At 35.9% G+C, this 21,677-nt stretch overlaps 1 protein-coding gene and 1 long non-coding RNA gene across 3 annotated transcripts; one reads left to right on the top strand and one right to left on the bottom strand.

The window, feature by feature from the left end:
- Positions 1-5,967: 5,967 nt before the first annotated feature.
- Positions 5,968-8,407, bottom strand: LOC115976623. 2 transcript variants are annotated; one of them, XR_004088347.1, is made up of 4 exons: positions 8,299-8,407; positions 6,907-6,961; positions 6,220-6,312; positions 5,968-6,088 (listed from the first exon to the last, which is right to left on the bottom strand). It is a non-coding gene; the product is annotated as an uncharacterized LOC115976623 (long non-coding RNA). The 2 variants fall into 2 exon arrangements; XR_004088348.1 differs by lacking the exon at positions 6,907-6,961.
- An 8,807-nt stretch (positions 8,408-17,214) lies between these two features.
- On the top strand, positions 17,215-17,826 carry LOC115970840. The gene has a single exon (XM_031090463.1). The coding sequence runs from the start codon at positions 17,215-17,217 to the stop codon at positions 17,824-17,826; it is 612 nt and encodes a 203-aa protein (XP_030946323.1).
- Positions 17,827-21,677: the final 3,851 nt, after the last annotated feature.

The raw sequence follows: 21,677 nt of genomic DNA on the forward strand, positions 1-21,677 counted from the left end.
TACTCATTAAATATACATGTGACTAAATCCACCCGTGGATGGATATAAAATATTTTCCTTTATTTGGAGTTTGATAGGAATTTTGACCTTGGTTGATTAATTTTAATCCAAATTATGAACTTGATAAATAAAATCAACTGTGCAATTGATTCCAATTCAATTAGTGACGGGCACAACCATATCACAAACACTAAATGAACCGGGAGTAAATTTTGAGATCCTTTGGGGGTTTATCAATCACCACCTAATAGAAGAATTCACTAAGATAACATGATTGTTTACAGTTCCAAGATATCAACCATCCTTTTATCGCTACCTACGTTAGAACGTATTCATGTCCTTTTATCTCTCTCTCTCTCTCTCCCTCTCTCTCTATACACACACACACACAAGTCTTAGTTACGTTCCAAAGTTGTGAATTGTTAAGATTAAATTAAAATGAGATATTATCATTTGGATATGCATTGTGAGGTATCTAACATACTGATAGGCCACAAACTGAATGACCCCTTGTGATAGAAATTAATTAATTAATTAGCCAAATTATTAATTAATCAATTTATCATGCAAAAACGTGATAGCACAAACAAATCACCAATAAACTAATCATGCAGCGGAAAATAAATAACACGGTGATTTGTTTACGAATGGGAAAAACCTAACGGCAAAAACCCCACCGAGTGATTTTCAGGTCACTACTCCCGAAACTCCACTTTTATCACACTAAGCGGTTACAAGTAAAGGAATTCAAGTACCTTACCAACTTACAGTTGAACCCTTACCCCAATACCCAGTTAGACTTGTTCTGTAGTGATAGTTCCCCTTTTAGATGCACGACTCCAAGTACGTGACTAACCAATTGCGCGAATCCCAGTACGCGACTTCAATCACCAACTAAGAAGGTTGTTAGTTGTAAAATTCTTCAGTTTATCCACACGATGAAGATCAAGAAGATGCTTGGTCTACGGTGCACATACACAACAACTTCTTCAAGAGAAAGAGATGAACTAGGGCAAGAATTTCGTCTCCGGTCACAATTTGCTTGAATAGAGTTTGCTCAAAACTTGTGAACACTTTGATGGCCCTTAAACTGATCCTTTTATATGTCTAGTGTTAGGAGAAAAGAAACCCCAAAAACACATTCACGGATCCCAAGAAAGTCAGATTGGAATTCTGAAAATCTTAAATCTCGACAGATAGCAGGTGTCGAGCAGGTGTCGAGCACACCGAATGTAGAACAGCTTCCTTAGACTCGATAGATACAGCTATCGAGCTTTAATGATTTTGCACTCTAAACTTGTTTTCTTGAACAAACTTGAAGGCTTCAATACTTGATCTTGAAACAAGATTTCATAAAGTATTTAAAGACATCCTAAATCTACCCAAATATAAGTAAAGTGCGTTTTGTCAAAGGATAAGCCAATTACATAAAATCATGACATATGTTCTTAACATGTGAAACACATATGTCTTAACACATACATTCCCTAATTTGATTCCGAGTCCAAGGTATTTGATTCGAGGCTTTATCCTACCTTATTAGTCTAGTAGCCCTAATTTGGTTAATTAGGTAATTAAAATGTATTAATCACAATCACATCTAGAAAATCCAATAGCTAGTGGCGATTCCTAAACAAATCACCCAGTGTCACTAATGCACACAAATCATCACACATCACAAAGATGAAAACACTCCCTAAAAGACACACTTTAGGGAGGCAAGTGGATCCACTCTTTGATTATTCAAAATTTAGTGTTCACTTGCATAATCAATTCATTTTTAAAATCTTTCTATGATTATAATTGTGGGGCTCAATAATTCATGGACCAGGCCCATTCGCCCTTAGAGAGTCCAAAGGCCCGAGCCGAGAAGAACTACGGCCCAAGCTCTACAATGCAGAGCACAAAACATTTTTGTGGTGCAGCCGAGGACAACTCAGTTCTCGGCAGATCCAAAACCTCACCAAAAGAAGAAGGATAAAACCGGTATAGGGCCAAGCTTAAAAGAGAATCTAAGAATATCCGGGAAAGCTGCTCTCATTGCCATTCAATACGCTGCCCCTGACAGAGCCGTACTCTTTAGCTTTATCAACCCTCCCCAACAATTCTGGGATTAGACTGATGGGACAAATATCAGTCTTGTAAAGATTGACCCTACACGTGGACGAAGGACAGTTAACGCAGACGAGTATAAAAGAAGAAAGAAGTAACTCGAAAGGGGACGCTCTCTCGATCCCACCTCCAAGAAAAAGGAGACGATCTGGGTGAGAACATCTCAACGACGCCTGAGATTACAGAAAAAACCCATCGTCGGGTAACCGGGGTAAGACCCCAATGGTCCTCGGATCAAGTCCGAGGAGGCCCATCCCATAGGATGCGAAGCCGTAGGGCTTAAATGTTCAGGCTCAAATCCTTTTTCTCCACGAATTCCTCTAAAACCAGGACCGAGCACCGCCTCGTGACCAACGGCTAAGCTTTTTAAGCCCACTCTCTACAAATCATATTGTGAGGGATCTTTCATGCGCGAGCCCAACATCATTATTGGGCCGCAATGGAATTGTGTCCTTACAATAATAATAATAATAATAATAATAATAATAATAATAATAATAATAATAATAATAATAATAATAGGTAAAGCTGAAAGAAAATCCAATTAGATTTTAAATTGGAATTCAATTAGAGTCTAATTGTGCGCCATGTGTTCCATCTAATAAAAAATTTTAAAATTTTGAACCAAGTTAGTTAGTTCAGTGTAAAAATTGGATTTCAATTATAGTTTAATTTTACAGCACGTATTCCATCTAACCGAAATTTTTTAATTTTTGTGTCAAATGAGTTTATTTAGAGTAGAAAGCGAGGAGTCCAACATAAATAAATCATAAAAAACATAATCATATATCTAACACTATATATAAAATTAGAGGAAGAGAGAGTTTGAATGATTTTATATTTATATGTTTTTTTTTAAACTAAAAACAATTCATTTGGCACAACAATTACATATATATATATATGTGTGTGTGTGTGTGTGTGTGTGTGTGTGTGTGTGTATAACTTAGAGAAAATCCGATTAAATTCTACAATTGAAGTCCAATTTTGCACCATGTATCATAAATTATTTATTTTTAGAGAGAGTTTTATTTTTTAATTTTGGAATCATATGCATGACCATATCATAAATATCCATTCAAGTGGGTTATTGTGTAAAAAACCCAAAAAGTCTAGAATTAATGAACATAAAAATATTTATAAAATGGACAATTTACATTTTCTACCTAATAACATTCTTACAAGACTTTTTAAAAAGTTTTAAAAAATAATATAAGAATGACTATCAATAATATTTAAATTATATATGTAAGATTATTATACTATACATCTTAATGTGTATTTTTTAAGTATATCTATAAATATGAATGAGCTTACAAGCTAGTTAAACATAAATGGTTAAAACAAATTAAATAATTCTAGAAAAATTTCTCATAGGCCCATTAAATGGACCTCACTTGACCACAATCTAGTGATAATCAACGAAGGCCAGCTTTGGCTAGTTGGTCTAAGATGCCTAATCTAATTGTCCCTAACTTTGGACTTAGTCTAGTTGTGAAGACCTTGATCATGGAGTTAACAAATGAGAATGACTTATAACCAAGTGACAACTCCTTCGGACTCGTCTCTGAGCAAACTTAAGGTAGCTTATACGTATCTGATTTGCTTCGGGTTCCCCTTGAACAATGTCAAGAGGAACCCAACGCTAATTGAATACGTCTCGGCTACCTCCGTTCTACCTTTCCTCCTCATCATCTTCTTCTTCTTCAATTTCACCATTTTGTGTTATTTTAATGCTGAAAGATTTTTAAAAAATTACTTTATATTGTGATTATATCCTTTTGTGTGTATATTGTAAGGTTGAATTTATTCAACTATGTGTTGGCTTTATTCCATGCCAAATTTACTTATAATTTAGCATTTAGAAACCCTGTATTTAGGTGGGAATTATGTAAGAGTTATGTGTGAGAGAATGTGAAGATTTGATCAGTGTGTGCATTCAAGAGCATTCTCGCGATTGGAACTCGTGACTAACTCGCGAGTGGTGACTCGCCAGAAGTGTCACATGTGTGAAGCATGCAGGAAGTTGAAGGGTCATGATAGCTAGATCACTACAAAACAAAAAATACAATCTAGCCATTCTGTTAGTTGGTGACTGGAACTCGCGACTCATCCCAGCCGCGAGTCATTCACCAAAGCCCCCTGTTTTGCAGAAAAAATGACTTTTCACATTTCTTCTCATACCCTACTATAAATACCCTTATACCCATTTAATGTAGAGAACTTTTAGAGAGAATTTTGAAAGATAAACCCTAGAGAACAAAAAGATTGATTTATCCACAATCTTATACTTTTGATTCTCCAAATTCCTCTACTCTCACCCTCTCCATTGACATACCCTTGAGAGGAGCTTTAACCAAATCCTTACCTCACCATATTCATATTAGTGAGAAGGCTATTTGGTGCTTGGGAAGTAGTTCAGAGAGGACCAATTCATTTTGGTTGATGTAATGGGCTTATTGTGGGATCCGGTAAGCTAGAAAAGACAAGGTAAGGCTTAACCCTGTTGGAGCAAGAAGCTTGGAAGGCTTAGGTGCATTGGGTAGATTAGGCTTGGAGGGTCTATTGCTATTTATGTATCCTAACTGATTTTCTAGTGGATCATTTCACCGATTGGAGGACGGTGGAGAGGTTTTTCGCCGAGTTCTTCGGTTTCCTCTTCAATAACACGTGCCGGTGTTATCTTGCATTTGCTTCTCTCTATCCTTTACTCTGTGCATTTAATTACTACTGTATTGTGATAAAATTATGGCTTAGAGTAGTTTGATTGTTTGGGTATAGCTTATATTTATCATTCCACACATACATTGTTTGAAGATAAGTTTGTGTTGGTATTTTTAAAATTGTGGGTTTAAACATTCACTAGTGTTTTACACACCAAGTGAACATTCATATATATAGTCCTTTTATCAGACACATGCACACTAGCTAATTAAGAATTTTAGAAGTTTCAAATTTAAGATCTTATTTGATCTTAGAAATTAGTAACGTCGCACGTGGAATTACATATACACTATTCTTTTTTTTTTTAGGGAGAGAAGAAGATTTAAATTCTAAATATCTCCGTCCTTGAACTTATTTTTTTTAACCAATTGAGCATTAGCAAATACACTAACTATTGTTTTGCCTAGTTGAATGCTATTTTATCATGTTGACTCGTGACTCTTGACTATATATATAACTAGTCGCTAACCCGTGCGATGCACGGGAAAATTAATAACTAAATTCTAAAATAGTGTTATTTATTTATTTTTAAGAATGTTAAATAATACATGAGTATTTATAGAAGTTCAAATCTCTAAAAACACTATACCAATATGAGAAATTTGATTGCTTTGTTCTACCCAAGTACAAAGTTAAAACAACATCTAACTTTGTATAACATATTTGTACCTTTAGTTAACAACCTCAAACAACTGGTTGGCATCCTATGTCTATTATCAATTGCATCCTTTCTTTCATGAAATTTAAGGTCTCTAAACAGTCTCTATCACTTTTTTTAACATAATCCTTTCTATTATTCAGTCTATTTGCAAAATCTTGGTTGTTTATTCCTTGTTCTTGTCATCATCAATGTTGCTTAAAAGATCACCTTTAGGAGTATCATTTGAAAAGTCATATATGGTGCAATTAGTAAACAGTAGAAAGGGAGCACAACATGCAAACACAAGAATGCTTTACATATCTTTATATAAACTACATTCATTTAAATAAATAAATAAATAAATAACATATTAAAAGAAAAACATTAAGGACCTTGAACTTGGTGAACTAAGGTTATAATGTTATTACATATAATGTTATTCATCAGCCCTATCTCAAACTTGTGTGCACTTCAAGCATCTAATTGTTCATTAGTAGAAACTCCATCTCATGTAGGCCAAGCATTATAAAAGCATACATCCTCAGTCTCGTGCCCTTCGAAAGGCAAGAGAAATACAAAAGAAGCTCACCAATGCAACCCTTTTCACCTTAACTATCAAAAGAATAAAAGTTAGACATCCTTAAGCTAAACTCTCTCAATCAAAAAAGGGGAAACAACAATGTGATATTCCTTTTTGTTGAAAAGAGAATAAACAGAATAAATATTCCTAAGTAAAAACTAACCTCAAAGATTCCATGCCACTGGTGAGTGGTATAATTAGTCCAGTTCATCACCAATCAAAATGAAAAGCCATCTTTCTCCTTAAAATTCATAAGCTGCAATAAAGGAGTTGTTATACATTCTCTAAATCCTACATGTTATAATCTATTGTAAATTGGAAAGAGATATATTCTCCTAGAGATTCAAGATATGATGAGAGGGAAAACTATTATCGAATTTGATGGAAATGAAAAAGAATATCATATCATTCTTAGGTAAAACTAAAACATACAGTTTTTTGGATAGAAATTTCATGGTGTGAGCCTAAAAAGGGACCATCATGCATAATTTTACATGATAAGTTACAACCTGAATATGAAGAAAATAGTCCTCTTGCTAATGCTAATTAGCCAAGAAGGTCATATCATCATATTTTAATTAACCCCTCCTTAGTCCTAACAAACCCAATTCTTAAGGCCTTTGTGCACAATAAAGCATTTTGAACTCTAAATGTAGGTTGTAGCTTCACTTCAAGTGAGAACTTGAGTTTAATATTGATCTTCAATAGCTTCTTTTCTTTAATTATTGTCATAATTATGTAATTTATTTTTCTGTTTTTTTTTTATCTTAATTTCAAAAAATAGAGTAGCCATTGGGAGAACCCATGGTCTTGAAGAGACAATGCAAAAATAGAAGAGAGTATATTATACCTTTTTTATACGCAAATTTGAGTAAGCATTGAGTATATATGTCCACTTATTAAACCTGAAAAAGGGACATTGTACAAAATCAAATTGTGGAAAACGAACAAAAAACTAATGTAATTCATCAAACAATTTGCATTTTTGAATCAACAACAAATTCAAACCATAAACCCTGTAGATGATGGGAATAAAGTTGAGAATAATAATGTGTTAAGAGAGTTAAAAATTGGATTAATTGAGCAAAAAAATTCCAAAAAGAAAATTTAAAAAGAAAAGGGAAGCACATATTAGAATCTGTACAGGGAAGACTTCCTGTTGTAGGCTTTTGTGAGAAGAGACCTATGTTTCTTGAAAACCAAAAAAGAAAGAAATTTTGAAATAAAGAAAACACGGAAAACATATTGGAAGCAAAAAGTACTACTCACAATACCAATTAAGAATACACTTTGATCATATATATAATTATTTAAGACATACAATTAGAGAAAGATTATTAATCAACCTCATGCAATTCATCTAAAAGTAAAGAAAATTAATCATACAAGATTAGACTCAACTTTTACTTAAAATTGAAACCTAAAACAAATCCTGGTATCAAAAATTTCAAAATCTCATAACGTAAGATCAGTACCCAATTAAAGAAACAAATGGATTGTAGAGAACCAAATTTAAGGTACATAAACTATCCTACAATTGTATTATGACTATTTGTTAATCCTTTCAAGTTTTTAATGAGGCTCCTAATCCACTATTTTATCAAATATGGGAATGACAGATAAATTTGCTTAAGTTCCAATTCAATTTTTCAATCTCTCTATTCATTTACTTGTAGAAAGTTTTGTAGACAAACTTCGTAAAAAAAACTGACAGAGAACAATGATTCTAGGAATTTAATTAAATAAAACTGTATCTCACCAAAGTTCAGTCTGTCTCTTGAAAGAAAGAAAAAACACTTTTTAATAAACAAACATAAGTTGTCATTAAGACTTGCTATGACAATTTCTCTATACTTTTTTTCATATCAATAAAAAATCTGCCACCCCATTATCTTATGCCACTTTGTTGATTACTAAAAATATTTGCTTTAAAGATTGAAAATAAACAACTTTCAAGGGAAAGAACCATCAAATTTTAATGTGGTTAAGCATTAGAACACAATAGGGGAAAATAGGACAAAATAAGGATCTGAAATATTATAGACAAAATAAGGATCTAAAATATTGTAGACAAAATATTATAAAAGAGTTTCTAGTCCTCTTGCCTACCAAAGTTTTGAACGTGAAATTAACATTCTAGAATGTGCATCACTTTCTTCTACCTTAAAGCATAAACTTGTAAACAAAACTAATATAAATAAATATGTTTAGATCCCACTGGAAGGAAAAGGAAAAATTATACCTTCTAGATGCAAGCCTTGTCTTAAGAGATCTCTGAAATTAACTTTTCTTGAAGCTTCAAGCAAAGCTAAACACCAACTTAGAAAACATAAATAGTCATAATTTCCATGGGTCAAATAATTTGTTTAAGCATTACAACACAACAATTGATTTAAAGGTATAATTTCCGGTTGTCTGGTCTACCAAAGTTTTGAACCATAAATTTGGAAGGGACAGATGTTTGGCTGAAAATGGCCTCTCTTGGTGCAATTAGAGGAGCCTAGAAAATTGGACTAATGGTAAGCGGTGGACTCTCATAGAGCATTGTAGAATGGCCACATTAATTTATGCAATATTATATATATATATATATATATATATTTTTTTTTTATAGTATAAACACAAAAGAAAAAAAAATGCAGGATTTCTTGTGAGAGCTCTCAAGCCAATAAAGGTGAACCACCTTCAACACCATTCTCGCATTTCACTTCCTCTCAAACTTGACTTCTACTTCCACTTCCACAACCAATATTATCTCACTGATCACTCAGAACTATCACAGTTTTGGTAGTTTTAAACTTCAAGTAACTTTGCTTCTCTTTTTCTCTTTACTGTCATAACCTTGTTTAGTTTTTATTGATCACTTCTAAGTACTTGAAATTATAGTTTCTAAGGAACTTACTTGGTTTAGGTGCTAAGAACTTAGCATTTCTCATGTGCTTCCTTGATTTAGATTTAGCTTTTCTTCAGAAACTTCCTTTAGATGTTGCTTTAATTATACTGGAAAAAGTTAAATATATTATCTCAGTTGTTTCAAAATGAAGCACAAGAATGCCCTCATTTTGTTCCATTAATACAGTAGTAAACTAATCGGAAAAGCCATTCTGAAGCTTCCATAGACATAAAACCATATATATTAATTCAATTGACATCTGTAAGGTACAAAGTATGTGTTCTTAGATGAATTAATTAGTATCAATAAGAGGAGCATATAGGTTCTGATATATAAGACCTATTAATAGTTCCCAAAACCATTCTTTGTTCTTAAAGGGAACAAATATGACAAAGAAATTGGACTTGAATAAAACAGGACACGTAATTTTTAAAAATCAATTAAATCTCTGAATCAATTTCGATGCTGCATTACACATCACTAAAACTATCAAAGTTCATAGTTTAATGCATAACTTATTAGGAGATTAGGAGAAAAAGAAACAATAAAATTTGATAAAACAATACCTGCAATTGTGTTAAGACGTATATCATTGATTGAAAAATAGCCTTCCTCATCTGCTTTGCTCCATAATTGGTATTCCTAATAATTGGGAATTGACATGCAAAGGTAAAATCTCTTTCAAATCTGGTTTAGGCATTTCTTCAAATAGTTGAGGAGGAAATAACACATGCCTCTGATTTGTGAAAAAGGATTTCGTTAAAACTTAAAATTAGTAGAGATTTATAGGAAATTCACCAGACAAAGGTCAGGGAAAAAAGATTCAAATAGAAAAAAAATATTAGGAAAAAAAAGAAACTCAATAAAGAAAGCAAATTCAAAGAAAAGATAAAGAACTCTCATCAAACCATATTGTCTCCCCAGCGGCCAGATTTGTCCGATGGAATTGTCTCAGTCTCTCTCCAATGGAATTGTCTCAGTCTCTGAAACTTGATTTGTCCGAATGACCCATGAGAGTCGGTCTCTTAGATCTGATTGGGAATTTCTGTGGTTTTGAAGTATTTCTTGTACAACAACAGTTAGAGATTGGAACGAACACTTCAAATGGAAATTATTTAACTTTGTTAGTTTAGGTGGTGTCTTTTGGGAAGACAAAATATGTTGGTTCGGAATTTACTGAAATGGTGAGTAGATAGTAATAGTAGATACTGAAACGTTTTAGATTTTCTGAATCAGTGTATGTGTGCTAAAAAACCTAGACAGCAAAATAAAGCAAAACTTGTAGGTAAAGCAAAACCTGTAAGATTGTTGTCAGATTTTGAGGAAGCTGATGTAGATAATGGCATTTGGGGGAGGAGAAGGGTAGAGAAATAAAGAAGAAAGAGGAGAAGGAGAATCGCGTTTTTGGGTATCGGGTTTGATTTTCTTCGTGAAAGAGTTTTGGTGAAAGAAAAGGTACAACATGGAGAAGGCAGAGCATCGGGTGTGGGTTTTAAAAAAGTTTTATTATTATTATTATTATTATTATTTTAATATTATGCTGACGTGAAAAATTGTAGGAGCTTCTAAAGCTTCGGTTTTATATATATATATAGATAATAGTAAAATGTAACGTAAGGGAATCTTGACTAGGTTTAAAAAAAAAAAAAAATTTACCTACCCTGTATGAACCCCACTTAGTTCTTACATGAAAACAGCATAACTGGCGAGGAGTTCTCAAGAAAAAAAAAAGGAATATTCTTGATGAGTAAAATGAATATATTCACTCGTCTATTCAATAATGGAAAAATGAGATCTTGATTTTTTTATAAGAAGTGTTTATTATATGCAAATTATTTTAGATAGTTTACAACAAAAATCATGACTTCAAATCATGATTTTAATTGTTTTTGAAATGTATGTAAAACTGTATAAAATAATTTGTGTGCAAAAAATTTATTTTTATTTTTTTTAATATTTCATTACGGATGTTGGTCAATCACGCAGCCTATTCTATTCACTTCCTCCACATAGGACTTGACTTATGCAAACTATAGAATAAGAAGCTTCCTAACATGGAAACTACATAACTAGCCTTGGTTTTTTTAGAGATGTTGTTTTTTAATAGTTCAATAGTTATAATAAGAGGAGGGATTTGATCTTTAACATTTTTGTTAGAAACACCAAAATGTACCTATTGAGTTACAAGCTAATCTTATCAATTCCAATCAATTTTAAAATAGCAAAGTAACGCATAATATTAATAGATAAATTTTGAACATATATTATCTTTTGACTCATTATCAATGATTCAAAAAATAATAAAAATGTTCAAATCTTATCTAAAAGGTACTGATTAAAGTTTTGCCATATGACGCTCTATTTGACAATTAATTTTTTCACATAAATTCTTTACTCAAATGACAATTAATGAAAGATAATGTCTAATAACTATATAGTTCCAATCTCATATGTATAGATTAATAAAGGAAACCCACTAATAGTCAGAAACTACTTTTAGAATAAAGAAAAATGAAATAAATATGAATTAAGAAGATTAAGGTTCAAAGCATTCGACAATATTGTGGGGAAACATCATAAATGCTATATAGCAAAATGGATATTATATATGAGTATAAATTATTTTAAAATGAAATTAACAAGCAAAATGAGTATTATATATGAGTCTTAAATAAATACAAATTATTTTCAAATAAAATTACCAAGTATCCATATATTTCATAGAACATTATCTATACTCAAAGCTCAACTGCCTTGGTCAACTGTTTTTCAGAGTGTTCTTTAGATTTGAGAGAAATGGCATTTACAATCCAAGGCCAAGGAGATCCTTTCGTTCAGTCCTGTCTGTAGAAAAGTTAAGGTAGCTGATACGTATCCAATTTGCTGACTTCCTTCTCTTCTTCAATCTTCTTCAATTTCGCCATTCAACCTAAATACTCGCTAGAGGACATGGAATTGATAGCCTTTTTTCGTTCTCTTTTGTTTTATTCTACTCTATTTTATTTTTCTATGTATATTACGACAAAGGTTCTGGACTTTGGTTCTGAATAATCAATGAGATGACTGATGAGTTTTAGTACTATTTTACTCGAAATGTTGTAAATTTTCTTGGCAGTGATTTTGAATTTTGAAGGTTTGTTTTGTTTTTCCTTCTCATGCGTGTGAATGGATTTATATACATATACGTGTAGTAGAGATATGGATTTCAAATAGATAATTACTAGAAGAACTTAATAGGGACACAAAGCTTGACATTAGAACGTTCTACCGTCACCATTGTACATCATTGACATGATAGTCATTTTACAAGTACAAATTCTTGTGAGATGAGGGTTAGGGTTGATATTCAAATCTTTAAAAATAAGTTTTACATATATATATATATATATATATATATACACTTAAATAAAGCTAAAATAGAATTTCTATTTCAAATCAAAAGAAAGTTCTATCATCAAATCACGATACCTTGCCTCTAAACATAAATTGAAGTGCATGAATAGAGCATGAGGCAAGACTCCACAAAGCATCCAATTAGAGCCCGACTGACAAACGTTGACATTTAAGTGCCCCCTACCCTCATGAAAAGTAAAACTCGTTTTTTTTTTTTTTAATAATATTAATTTTAACAACAAACATATATAGAAAAGACATTGTAATAGGTTCTTTAACACATTTAAACCTTCTTATATATCAAAACATAACTTAATGCTCTCTTAAATCCTAGAAATAATCGATGATTGATTTTGCGTTGAATTTTGTAGCAATTTCCTTATACTTCCAAGTTAGAGACATTTTGTGTTCTAATTTAACTCAATTGATAAAGTCTGTTGCCCTCGAATAAAAGATTTAGAGCTTAAACATTACCTAAATACATGATGGGCATGATGGATAGATCCTAATGGCTTGAAATCACGGAAATTAAAAATTAGAAAGAGGAAAAGGAGAAGGACTAATAAGGACGCTACCCAATATAGCAAGAAAAGTGCCAAAATTGATGAAAATGATACCTAATTTGATTGGGATGATGATGAATCTAGATTGTGACTGAAATCTAACTCAATTAATTGCACACATGACATTATACTATTCAGTGGAAGAATCATCACACATTAATGACATGGTCATCAAATGCACTAAAATAATTTCATGCATGATACAAGATACATTTTGATATTTAGAACTTTTTTATATATTAACAAAATATAATCAAATTCAACCCCAAAATAAAAGAGGCCTTCCTATCAAAAAAATAAATCATATACTATATAATAAAAGTTAGGCTTAGAAACCGTGGTTGCGCCAAGTGATTTCACCAAATTGCAGAAATTTTTTTAAATTTTTCAATAAATTCATTCACTTAAGCTTCTAGATAAAAACAAAAAGTTTTTGATCTTTATCAACTTCTTTGGATAAAGTAACAATAAGTGTTCTAATAAACTTCTTCTTCTTTTTTCATTTTTTTAAAAAATTTATAAAGTAACAATTTTACTAACTTATGTTAGTATTTTTTTTTTGGGACAAACATTTGTCATGCATCATCTATTTCCTAATAATAAAGTAACAAATTTAGAAGTATTATTATTTCTTCTCAAGCCGTGGTTGTGCATGATGGATAGATCCTAATGGCTTGAAATCACGGAAATTAAAAATTAGAAACAGGAAAAGAAGGACTAATAAGGACGCTACCCAATATAGCAAGAAAAGTGCCAAAATTGATGAAAATGATACCTAATTTGATTGGGATGATGATGAATCTAGATTGTGACTGAAATCTAACTCAATTAATTGCACACATGACATTATACTATTCAGTGGAAGAATCACCACACATTAATGACATGGTCCTCAAATGCACTAAAATAATTTCATGCATGATACAAGATACATTTTGATATTTAGAACTTTTTTATATATTAACAAAATATAATCAAATTCAACCCCAAAATAAAAGAGGCCTTCCTATCAAAAAAAAAAAAAATCATATATTATATAATAAAAGTTAGGCTTAAAAGCCGTGGTTGAGCCAAGTGACTTCACCAAATTGCAGAATTTTTTTTAGATTTTTAGATTTTTCAATAAATTCATTCACTTAAGCTTTTAGATAAAAACAAGAAGTTTTTGATCTTTATCAACTTCTTTGGATAAAGTAACAATAAGTGTTCTAATGAACTTCTTCTTCTTTTTTTCATTTTTTTTTTAAATTTTATAAAGTAACAATTTTACTAGCTTATTTTAGTATTTTTTTTTTTTTGGGAAAAACATTTGTCATGCATTATCTATTTCCTAGTAATAAAGAAACAAATTTAAAAGTATTATTATTTCTTCTCAAGCCGTGGTTGTGCCAAGTGACTTCACCAAATTGCAGAATTTTTTTTTTTTTTAGATTTTTAGATTTTTGAATAAGTTCATTCACTTAAGCTTTTAGATAAAAATAAAAAGTTTCTTATCTTTATCTACTTCTTTGGATAAAGTAACAATAAGTTTTCTAATGAACTTCTTCTTTTTTTTCATTTTTTATTTTTATTTTTTAAAGTAACAATTTTACTAGCTTATGTTAGTATTTTTTTTTTTTTTTTTTGGGACAAACATTTGTCATGCATCATCTATTTCCTAATAATAAAGTAAAAAATTTAAAAGTATTATTCTTTCTTCTCAATTTTTTTTTTCTTTTGGAATAAATAACAAAAAAAAGCTAATATGTATTAACTTTAACGTAAGCTAAAAAAAATTCTAATAACAATCTAATAACATTAATAATTTTTTTGGGATAAAGTAAAAAAAAAAAAAAAAAAAAACTAATATGTAATTAACATAAACTTCTTAATTATGTAAACTTCTTTTTCTTTCTGGTCATATCAAGTTATCAATTTCTTCACTACTTAAAATTATCTAATATAAAAGTGGGGATATATATATGGTTTGATATATTTTTCCCTTTTCCTACTGTACAGTTTCTTGATGTATTATTTCCTTCTCATACTTACCTTACCTATGAAACTTGAATGTATGTATTTGCCTTCTTCTTTTTGTTTTTCATAAAATTCCCTTCTTTATTTTTTTTTCATCAAATTGAATATGTTTTGTGTGCAGGTTTCCTTTTGTTTAAGTTATTTTTGTTAAATTTGATCTAATTTATATGCTTATTATGGTCTTCATATAATCAATTGAATATCTTCCATGAAAACTAACAAATTAATTTTAACAAAAATCTTATTCACTTTTTGAAAGATCTTTTTTCCAATATGTGTACATCTCACAGGTAGCCATGAGACCAAGATTTGAGTATCTAATACCATGATAATGAATGAAGGGGCAAAAAATAGCGTGACATTGGGCCTGACTAATCCGAGCCCATGGGTTGGCGATAAGGGAGAGCCCAGGGCTTGGCATGACTTGAAATACTTGGGGCACACGTTTGAAATCTGAGAGAATCCTAAAGGAAATCAGAATGTTAGCACAAGAATAATTCTAGAAGATACGCCTTAATGGGAAAACCCACTCTACAAGGAAATGTTTGTCCATCACGTTTGGGATGGCTCAAAGTAAAGTCCCATAAGGAAAAGACTTCTACAGCAAGAAGGAAATGCCGACCGTCTACTACTATAAAAGCCCCAATACCCTCGCAGATCAAGGTACGTATGATTTACCCTCTCTAGCACTCTAGAGTTGAGAACAATTCTAATTTGACCGTCGGAGGGTATTTGGCTAACACCACACCGATGCCCTCAGCGAGATCACTTCTTTCTTCTTGCAGGTTGTTCGATTAAGCGAGTGTGGATCGTGTAGCTCACTGGTGATTTTACGGCATCATCAGTTGGTGCCGTCTGTGGGAAAGACGCGAAGAGTTTAGCCAGACTATCGCCTCTCGGACATAAGAGTCGCATGGTACTCACTCGCTCGATGGCTACCACCAACAACGTTCAAGAGGACGAGCCGCCAAGATCTACTGCATTAGAGAGATAGGTCCAGACCCTCATGGCAGCGGTAGAATGACTCACAAAGTAGAACCAGGATCTAGAGGAGCAGCTATGCCAAAGGGATGCAGGACCTAACCCTCAGGAGGAAAACCAAGAAGGCAACAGTGCCGAACGGAGGGACCAGGAGAGGCCAGAGGGCAACAACGCCCCAAGCCGACCAGAGCGGCAAAACATAAGCCTTCCATCTCTCATGGATTTTGCCCCGCCACCTATTATCGTAGAGATGCAGGCAATGAAGGAGCAGATGGAGGTCATGATGAATGCCCTCAAGGGACTTCATCCACTGATCTCAACGACCTAGTGAACAAAACCGACTCACCCTTCACCACATCCGTCAACTCATTCCCTCTGCCACCGAAGTTCTGGATGTCCCAGATCGAAAGCTATGACAGGATCAAGGACCCCCTCGATCATCTAGAGACGTTCAAGACCCTGATGCACCTTCAAGGGGTACCAGACGAGATCATGTGTAGGGCATTCCCGACCACGCTGAAGGGCCCTGCGAGGGTTTGGTTCAGTAGGTTGACACCGAGCTCCATCAACACTTTCAAGGAGTTGAGCGCCCAGTTCATCTCGCACTTCATAGGCGGGCATCGGTACAAAAGTTCAACCGCGTGCCTAATGAGCATCAAGCAACGAGAAGAAGAGATGCTGCGGGCCTACATAACTTGTTTCAACAAAGAAGCCCTCTCAATTGACGAAGCTGATGATAAGATACTCATAGCTACATTTACTGGCGGGCTACGAAAGGGTAAGTTCTTGTTTTCTTTATGCAAGAATGATCTGAAAACCATGACGAACATGCTCTATAGGGCTACGAAATACATGAATGCAGAAGATGCATTACTAGCCCGCGAGGAAAAAGCCTAAAAAGAGGGAGCGGCAGGAGGACATGCGACAGGATAGAGGGAGAAAGGTTGCTAGAATCGAGGATCAACGAGATGAAAAGCGCCCTAAATCCCCCACTGGAAGGTTCACTAATTTCACCTCGTTAACCGCCCCGATCGATCAAGTATTGATGCAAATTAAAGATGAAGGAGTATTGACGTTCCCTGGTAAATTAAAGGGAGATCCCAACAAAAGGCCAAGGGACAAGTATTGTCGCTTTTACCGAGACCACGAGCATGACACAGCCAACTGCTACAACCTAAAACAGTAGATTGAGGCCTTTATTAGGCAAGGGAAGCTACAGAGGTTCGTCAGCAGGGAAAGAACCGATACACTGGAAGAACACGTCCCATGACGGGAGAACGAGCACCCTAGACCACCTATAGGGGACATAAGAATGATCGTAGGGGGCACAGCTGCAGCCGGATCTTCCAAGAAAGCCCGTAAAACCTACCTCGGGATGATCCATAGCATCCAACTCACAGGATCCGCACCAAAGATGCCACGAATCAATAACCCCGTAATAGGATTTTCAGAGGATGTCGCTCGGAGACTTCACCATCCTCATGATGACGCACTGGTGGTTAGCTTGCAAATCGGGGATTATAACATGCATCGGGTCCTCGTCGATAACGGCAGTTCAGCAGACATCCTGTACTATCCAGCATTTCAGCAAATGAGAATTGATAAGGAATGGTTGGCCCTAACGAATGCCCCACTCATGGGATTTGGGGGAACGAAGGTGTTCCCCTTGGGCGCAATAATACTAGTTGTAACGGCGGGCGACTATACTCAGCAGATCACAAAGGAAGTAACGTTTCTCGTAGTTGACTTCTCCTCCGCTTACAACGCCATCCTCGGGCGACCCACTCTCAATTCCTGGAAGGCGGTAACTTCAACATACCACCTAATGATCAAATTCCCGACGAAATACAGGGTGGGAGAACTACAGGGAAATCAAATAGCAGCACGAGAATGCTATATTGCCATGTTAGAAATGGAGGATTAGCAGCAAACGATGTGTATCGGAAAGCAACGAGCATTAGCAGAGCCAGTTGAAGAGTTAGAAGAAGTAAGACTTGACGATACGCGGCCTGAACGAACAACTAAAATTGGCACGCTAGCTAGTTGGCCAGTGCGCCAAAAGATCACGACTTTCCTCAAAGATAACCAAGACGTCTTCGCCTGGAGTCATGAAGACATGTCAGGAATCGAACCTTCAGTCATGGTCCACAAGTTAAATGTCTCGCCCTCATTCCCTCCAATCCGGCAAAAGAAAGGAGTCTTCGCCCAGGAGCGGGACAAGGTCATAGCCGAGGAGGTTCGAAAGTTACTGGAAGCTGGTTTCATCCGGGAAGTATATTACCTTGACTGGTTGGCAAATGTCGTTATGGTTAAAAAGGCCAACGGAAACTGGAGGATATGTGTGGATTTCACAGACCTCAACAAGGCTTGCCCCAAAAACAGCTACCCGCTCCCACGGATAGATACCCTGGTGGAATCAACTGCAAGACACTAGCTCCTAAGTTTTATGGACACGTTCTTCGGCTACAACTAGATCAGGATGGGCGAATCTGATCAAGAGAAGATCTCCTTCGTCACAAGCCAGGGATTATTCTGCTACAAAGTGATGCCTTTCGGACTAAAAAATGCTGGGGCAACATACTAGAGGCTAATGAACAAGATGTTTGCACATCAGATTGGCAAGAACGTGCAGGTTTATGTTGACGACATGTTGATAAAAAGCCGGCACGAAGTTGATCACCTAGACGACCTCAGGGAAACATTCGATACGCTCCGATCATTCAACATGAAGCTGAATCCAAACAAGTGCGCATTCGGAGTGATAGCTGGAAAATTCTTAGGTTTCATGGTATCCCAAAAAGGAATAGAGGTCAATCCGAAGAAGGTGCGGGCCATAATGGAATTGGAACCACCAAGGACGGTTATGGAGGTCCAAAGTTTGAGCGGAAAGATCGCAGCTCTAAACAGGTTCGTCTCAAGGGCGACGGACATTCTTCCGCACTCTAAGGAAATCATTTGAGTGGACGGATGAATGCTAGACGGCATTTAACGACCTGAAGGCTTATCTCTCTACTCCACTGCTGCTCAGTCCGTCCACACCAGGCGAAGAACTATACCTGTATTTGGCCGTTTCACAAGCCGCAGTAAGCGCAGTTTTGGTGAGAGAAGAGGACGGATCCCAGAAATCCGTCTACTTTACCAGCCGAGCACTTCGAGGAGAAGAAGAGAGGTACCCTCAGATGGAGAAGTTAGCTTTCGCGTTGGTAATCGCCGCGCGAAGACTTAAGCCATATTTCCAAGCGCATACAATCGTTGTCTTAACGGACAAGCCACTAAGAAAAGCCATGAGTAGCCCAGACGCAGTAGGAAGGATGGTTTTGTGGGCAATAGAGCTGAGCGAATTTAACATCCAATACCACCCGCGGATGGCCATAAAAGGACAGGCAGTAGCTGACTTCATCGCCGAGTTCACTCTCGGGGAAGACCAGATGGAGGAAGAGAAAAAACAATGGAGAATCTATACAGACGGATCCTCAAATAGACGAGCCGGAGGAGTTGGGTTAGTGGTCCAAACTTCGCAGGGGGACAAGATACAATGTATGATCCGGCTGGATTTTCCCACAACCAACAACGAGGCAGAGTATGAAGCCTTGGTGGCAAGGCTAGACCTTGCAAAAGCCGCGGGAGCAGAAAACATAGTTATCCACTGCGATTCACAAGTGGTGACGAGTCAGATCAATGGCGACTACGAGTGCAAGAACGGTAGAATGAAAAGGTATTTAAAAGAAGTGAACTACCGAATCAGCGACCTCGAAGTCGAATTCATTCAGATCCCAATGGAAGAGAACGAATAGGCCGACCACCTAGCAAAAGCAGCGTCAGCCGAATTCATGCTGGTTCCCGAACAGGTATTATCATTCATTCAAATCTCCTCACTTATCGATGACGGAACAAATATGCAGGTTATAAACTTTGAATACAATTGGACCACGCCACTAGTCTCCTACCTAAAGACTGGGGTGTTACCAGACGAGAAGAGCACCGCAAGAAAGCTGAAGGTCCAGGTGTCACGGTTTGTGCTGATAAAGGACGTCTTATATAAAAGAGGTTTTTCTCGAAGCAGATTACGTGATGAGAGAAGTACACAAGGGTATCTGCGGAAACCACTCGAGCGCATGATCACTCGTACACAAGTTGATCCGGGCTGGATACTACTGGCCTACAATGATGAAGGATGCGCAAGCCTATGTCCAGTCCTACGACAAATGCCAGAGGTTCAGCAATTTCATCAGGCAACCGTTCAAAGAACTGACACCTATGATGGCACCCTAGCCATTCGCACAATGAGGACTTGATATCATGGGCCCATTCCCGATGGCGATTCGACAGCTGAAATTCTTGGTTGTAGGCATAGACTACTTCACTAAGTGGGTCGAAGCGGAAGCCTTAGCCACCATTACAGAGAAAAACATCTGAAGTTTTGTCTGGAGAAATATCATATACAGGTACGGGATACCTAGAGTACTGGTCTCTTACAACGGTAAACAATTCGACAACAGCGCATTCAGAAACTTCTGCTCGGAGCTAGGGATCAAGAATCACTACTCGTCACCCGCACACCTATAGGCGAACGGGCAGGTCGAAGTCACGAACCGGTCCTTGCTCAAGATAATCAAGACCCGTCTCGAGGGGGCAAAAGATATCTGGCCAGACGAACTGCCAAGCGTCCTATGGGCATACTGGACCACAGCTAGAACACCCACTGGAGAAACACCATTTCGACTTGCATATGGAACCGAAGTTGTCATTCCCGTAGAAGTGGGACTCATGAGCTACCGGGTCGAGAGCTACGACGAGGATAAGAACAAAGAGGCTATACACCTCCAGCTCAACCTAGTGGACGAAGTCAGGGCGGCAGCAGAGCAAAGGTTGGCGCGTTATCAGAATCTCGTGGCAAAACTCTACAACAACAAGGTGAGGCATAGGGACTTCCAGGTTGGGGATCTTGTACTACGGAGAGTAATGGGTGCCACTAAAGATCCTTCACAAGGAAAACTCGGCCCCAACTGGGAAGGACCCTACAGGATCGCGTCATGGCAAAGGAAGGGGACCTACCACCTCGAGACAATGGACGGACAAAAGCTGCAGCACCCTTGGAACGCGGAGCATTTACGGAAATACTACCAGTAGAGAGAGAATATGAAAAACCAGCAATCTCCCAGTTTATTTTATTTTTAGCTATAATTTACTAGTTTTCTTTAACTTTGCTACAATCTTTTGTGCCCTTTTAAGGCCAAGAGGGTAGGTACTTTTTCTACAAACACATTTTCTTTAAAGAAGAATATTTCAACACAGCTTTGATTTTCCACATGGATTTTTATTATGAATGGATAGGCTACACAATGTGGACGGATCACCCAAAGGGTGAAATATTTTACAAAGTCCACAAAGTGGACGAATCACCCAGAGGGGGAATAGTTTACAAAGTCCACAAAGTGGATGGATCACCCAAAGGGTGAAATATTTTACAAAATCCATAAAGTGGACGGATCACCCAAAGGGTGAAATATTTTACAAAGTCCACAAAGTGGACGGATCACCCAAAGGGAGAAATAGTTTACAAGTCCACAAAGTGAATGGATCAACCAAAGGGTGAAATATTTTACAAAGCCCACAAAGTGAACGGATCACCCAGAGGGGGAATAGTTTACAGAGTCTACAAAGTGGACGGATCACCCAAAGGGTGAAATATTTTACAAAATCCACAAAGTGGACGGATCACTCAAGGACGGATCACCCAAAGGGAGAAATAGTTTACAAGTCCGCAAAGTGGAC

Source organism: Quercus lobata, chromosome 2 (assembly GCF_001633185.2).
Source record: "Quercus lobata isolate SW786 chromosome 2, ValleyOak3.0 Primary Assembly, whole genome shotgun sequence".
In the NCBI taxonomy this organism is placed as follows: Eukaryota; Viridiplantae; Streptophyta; class Magnoliopsida; order Fagales; family Fagaceae; genus Quercus; species Quercus lobata.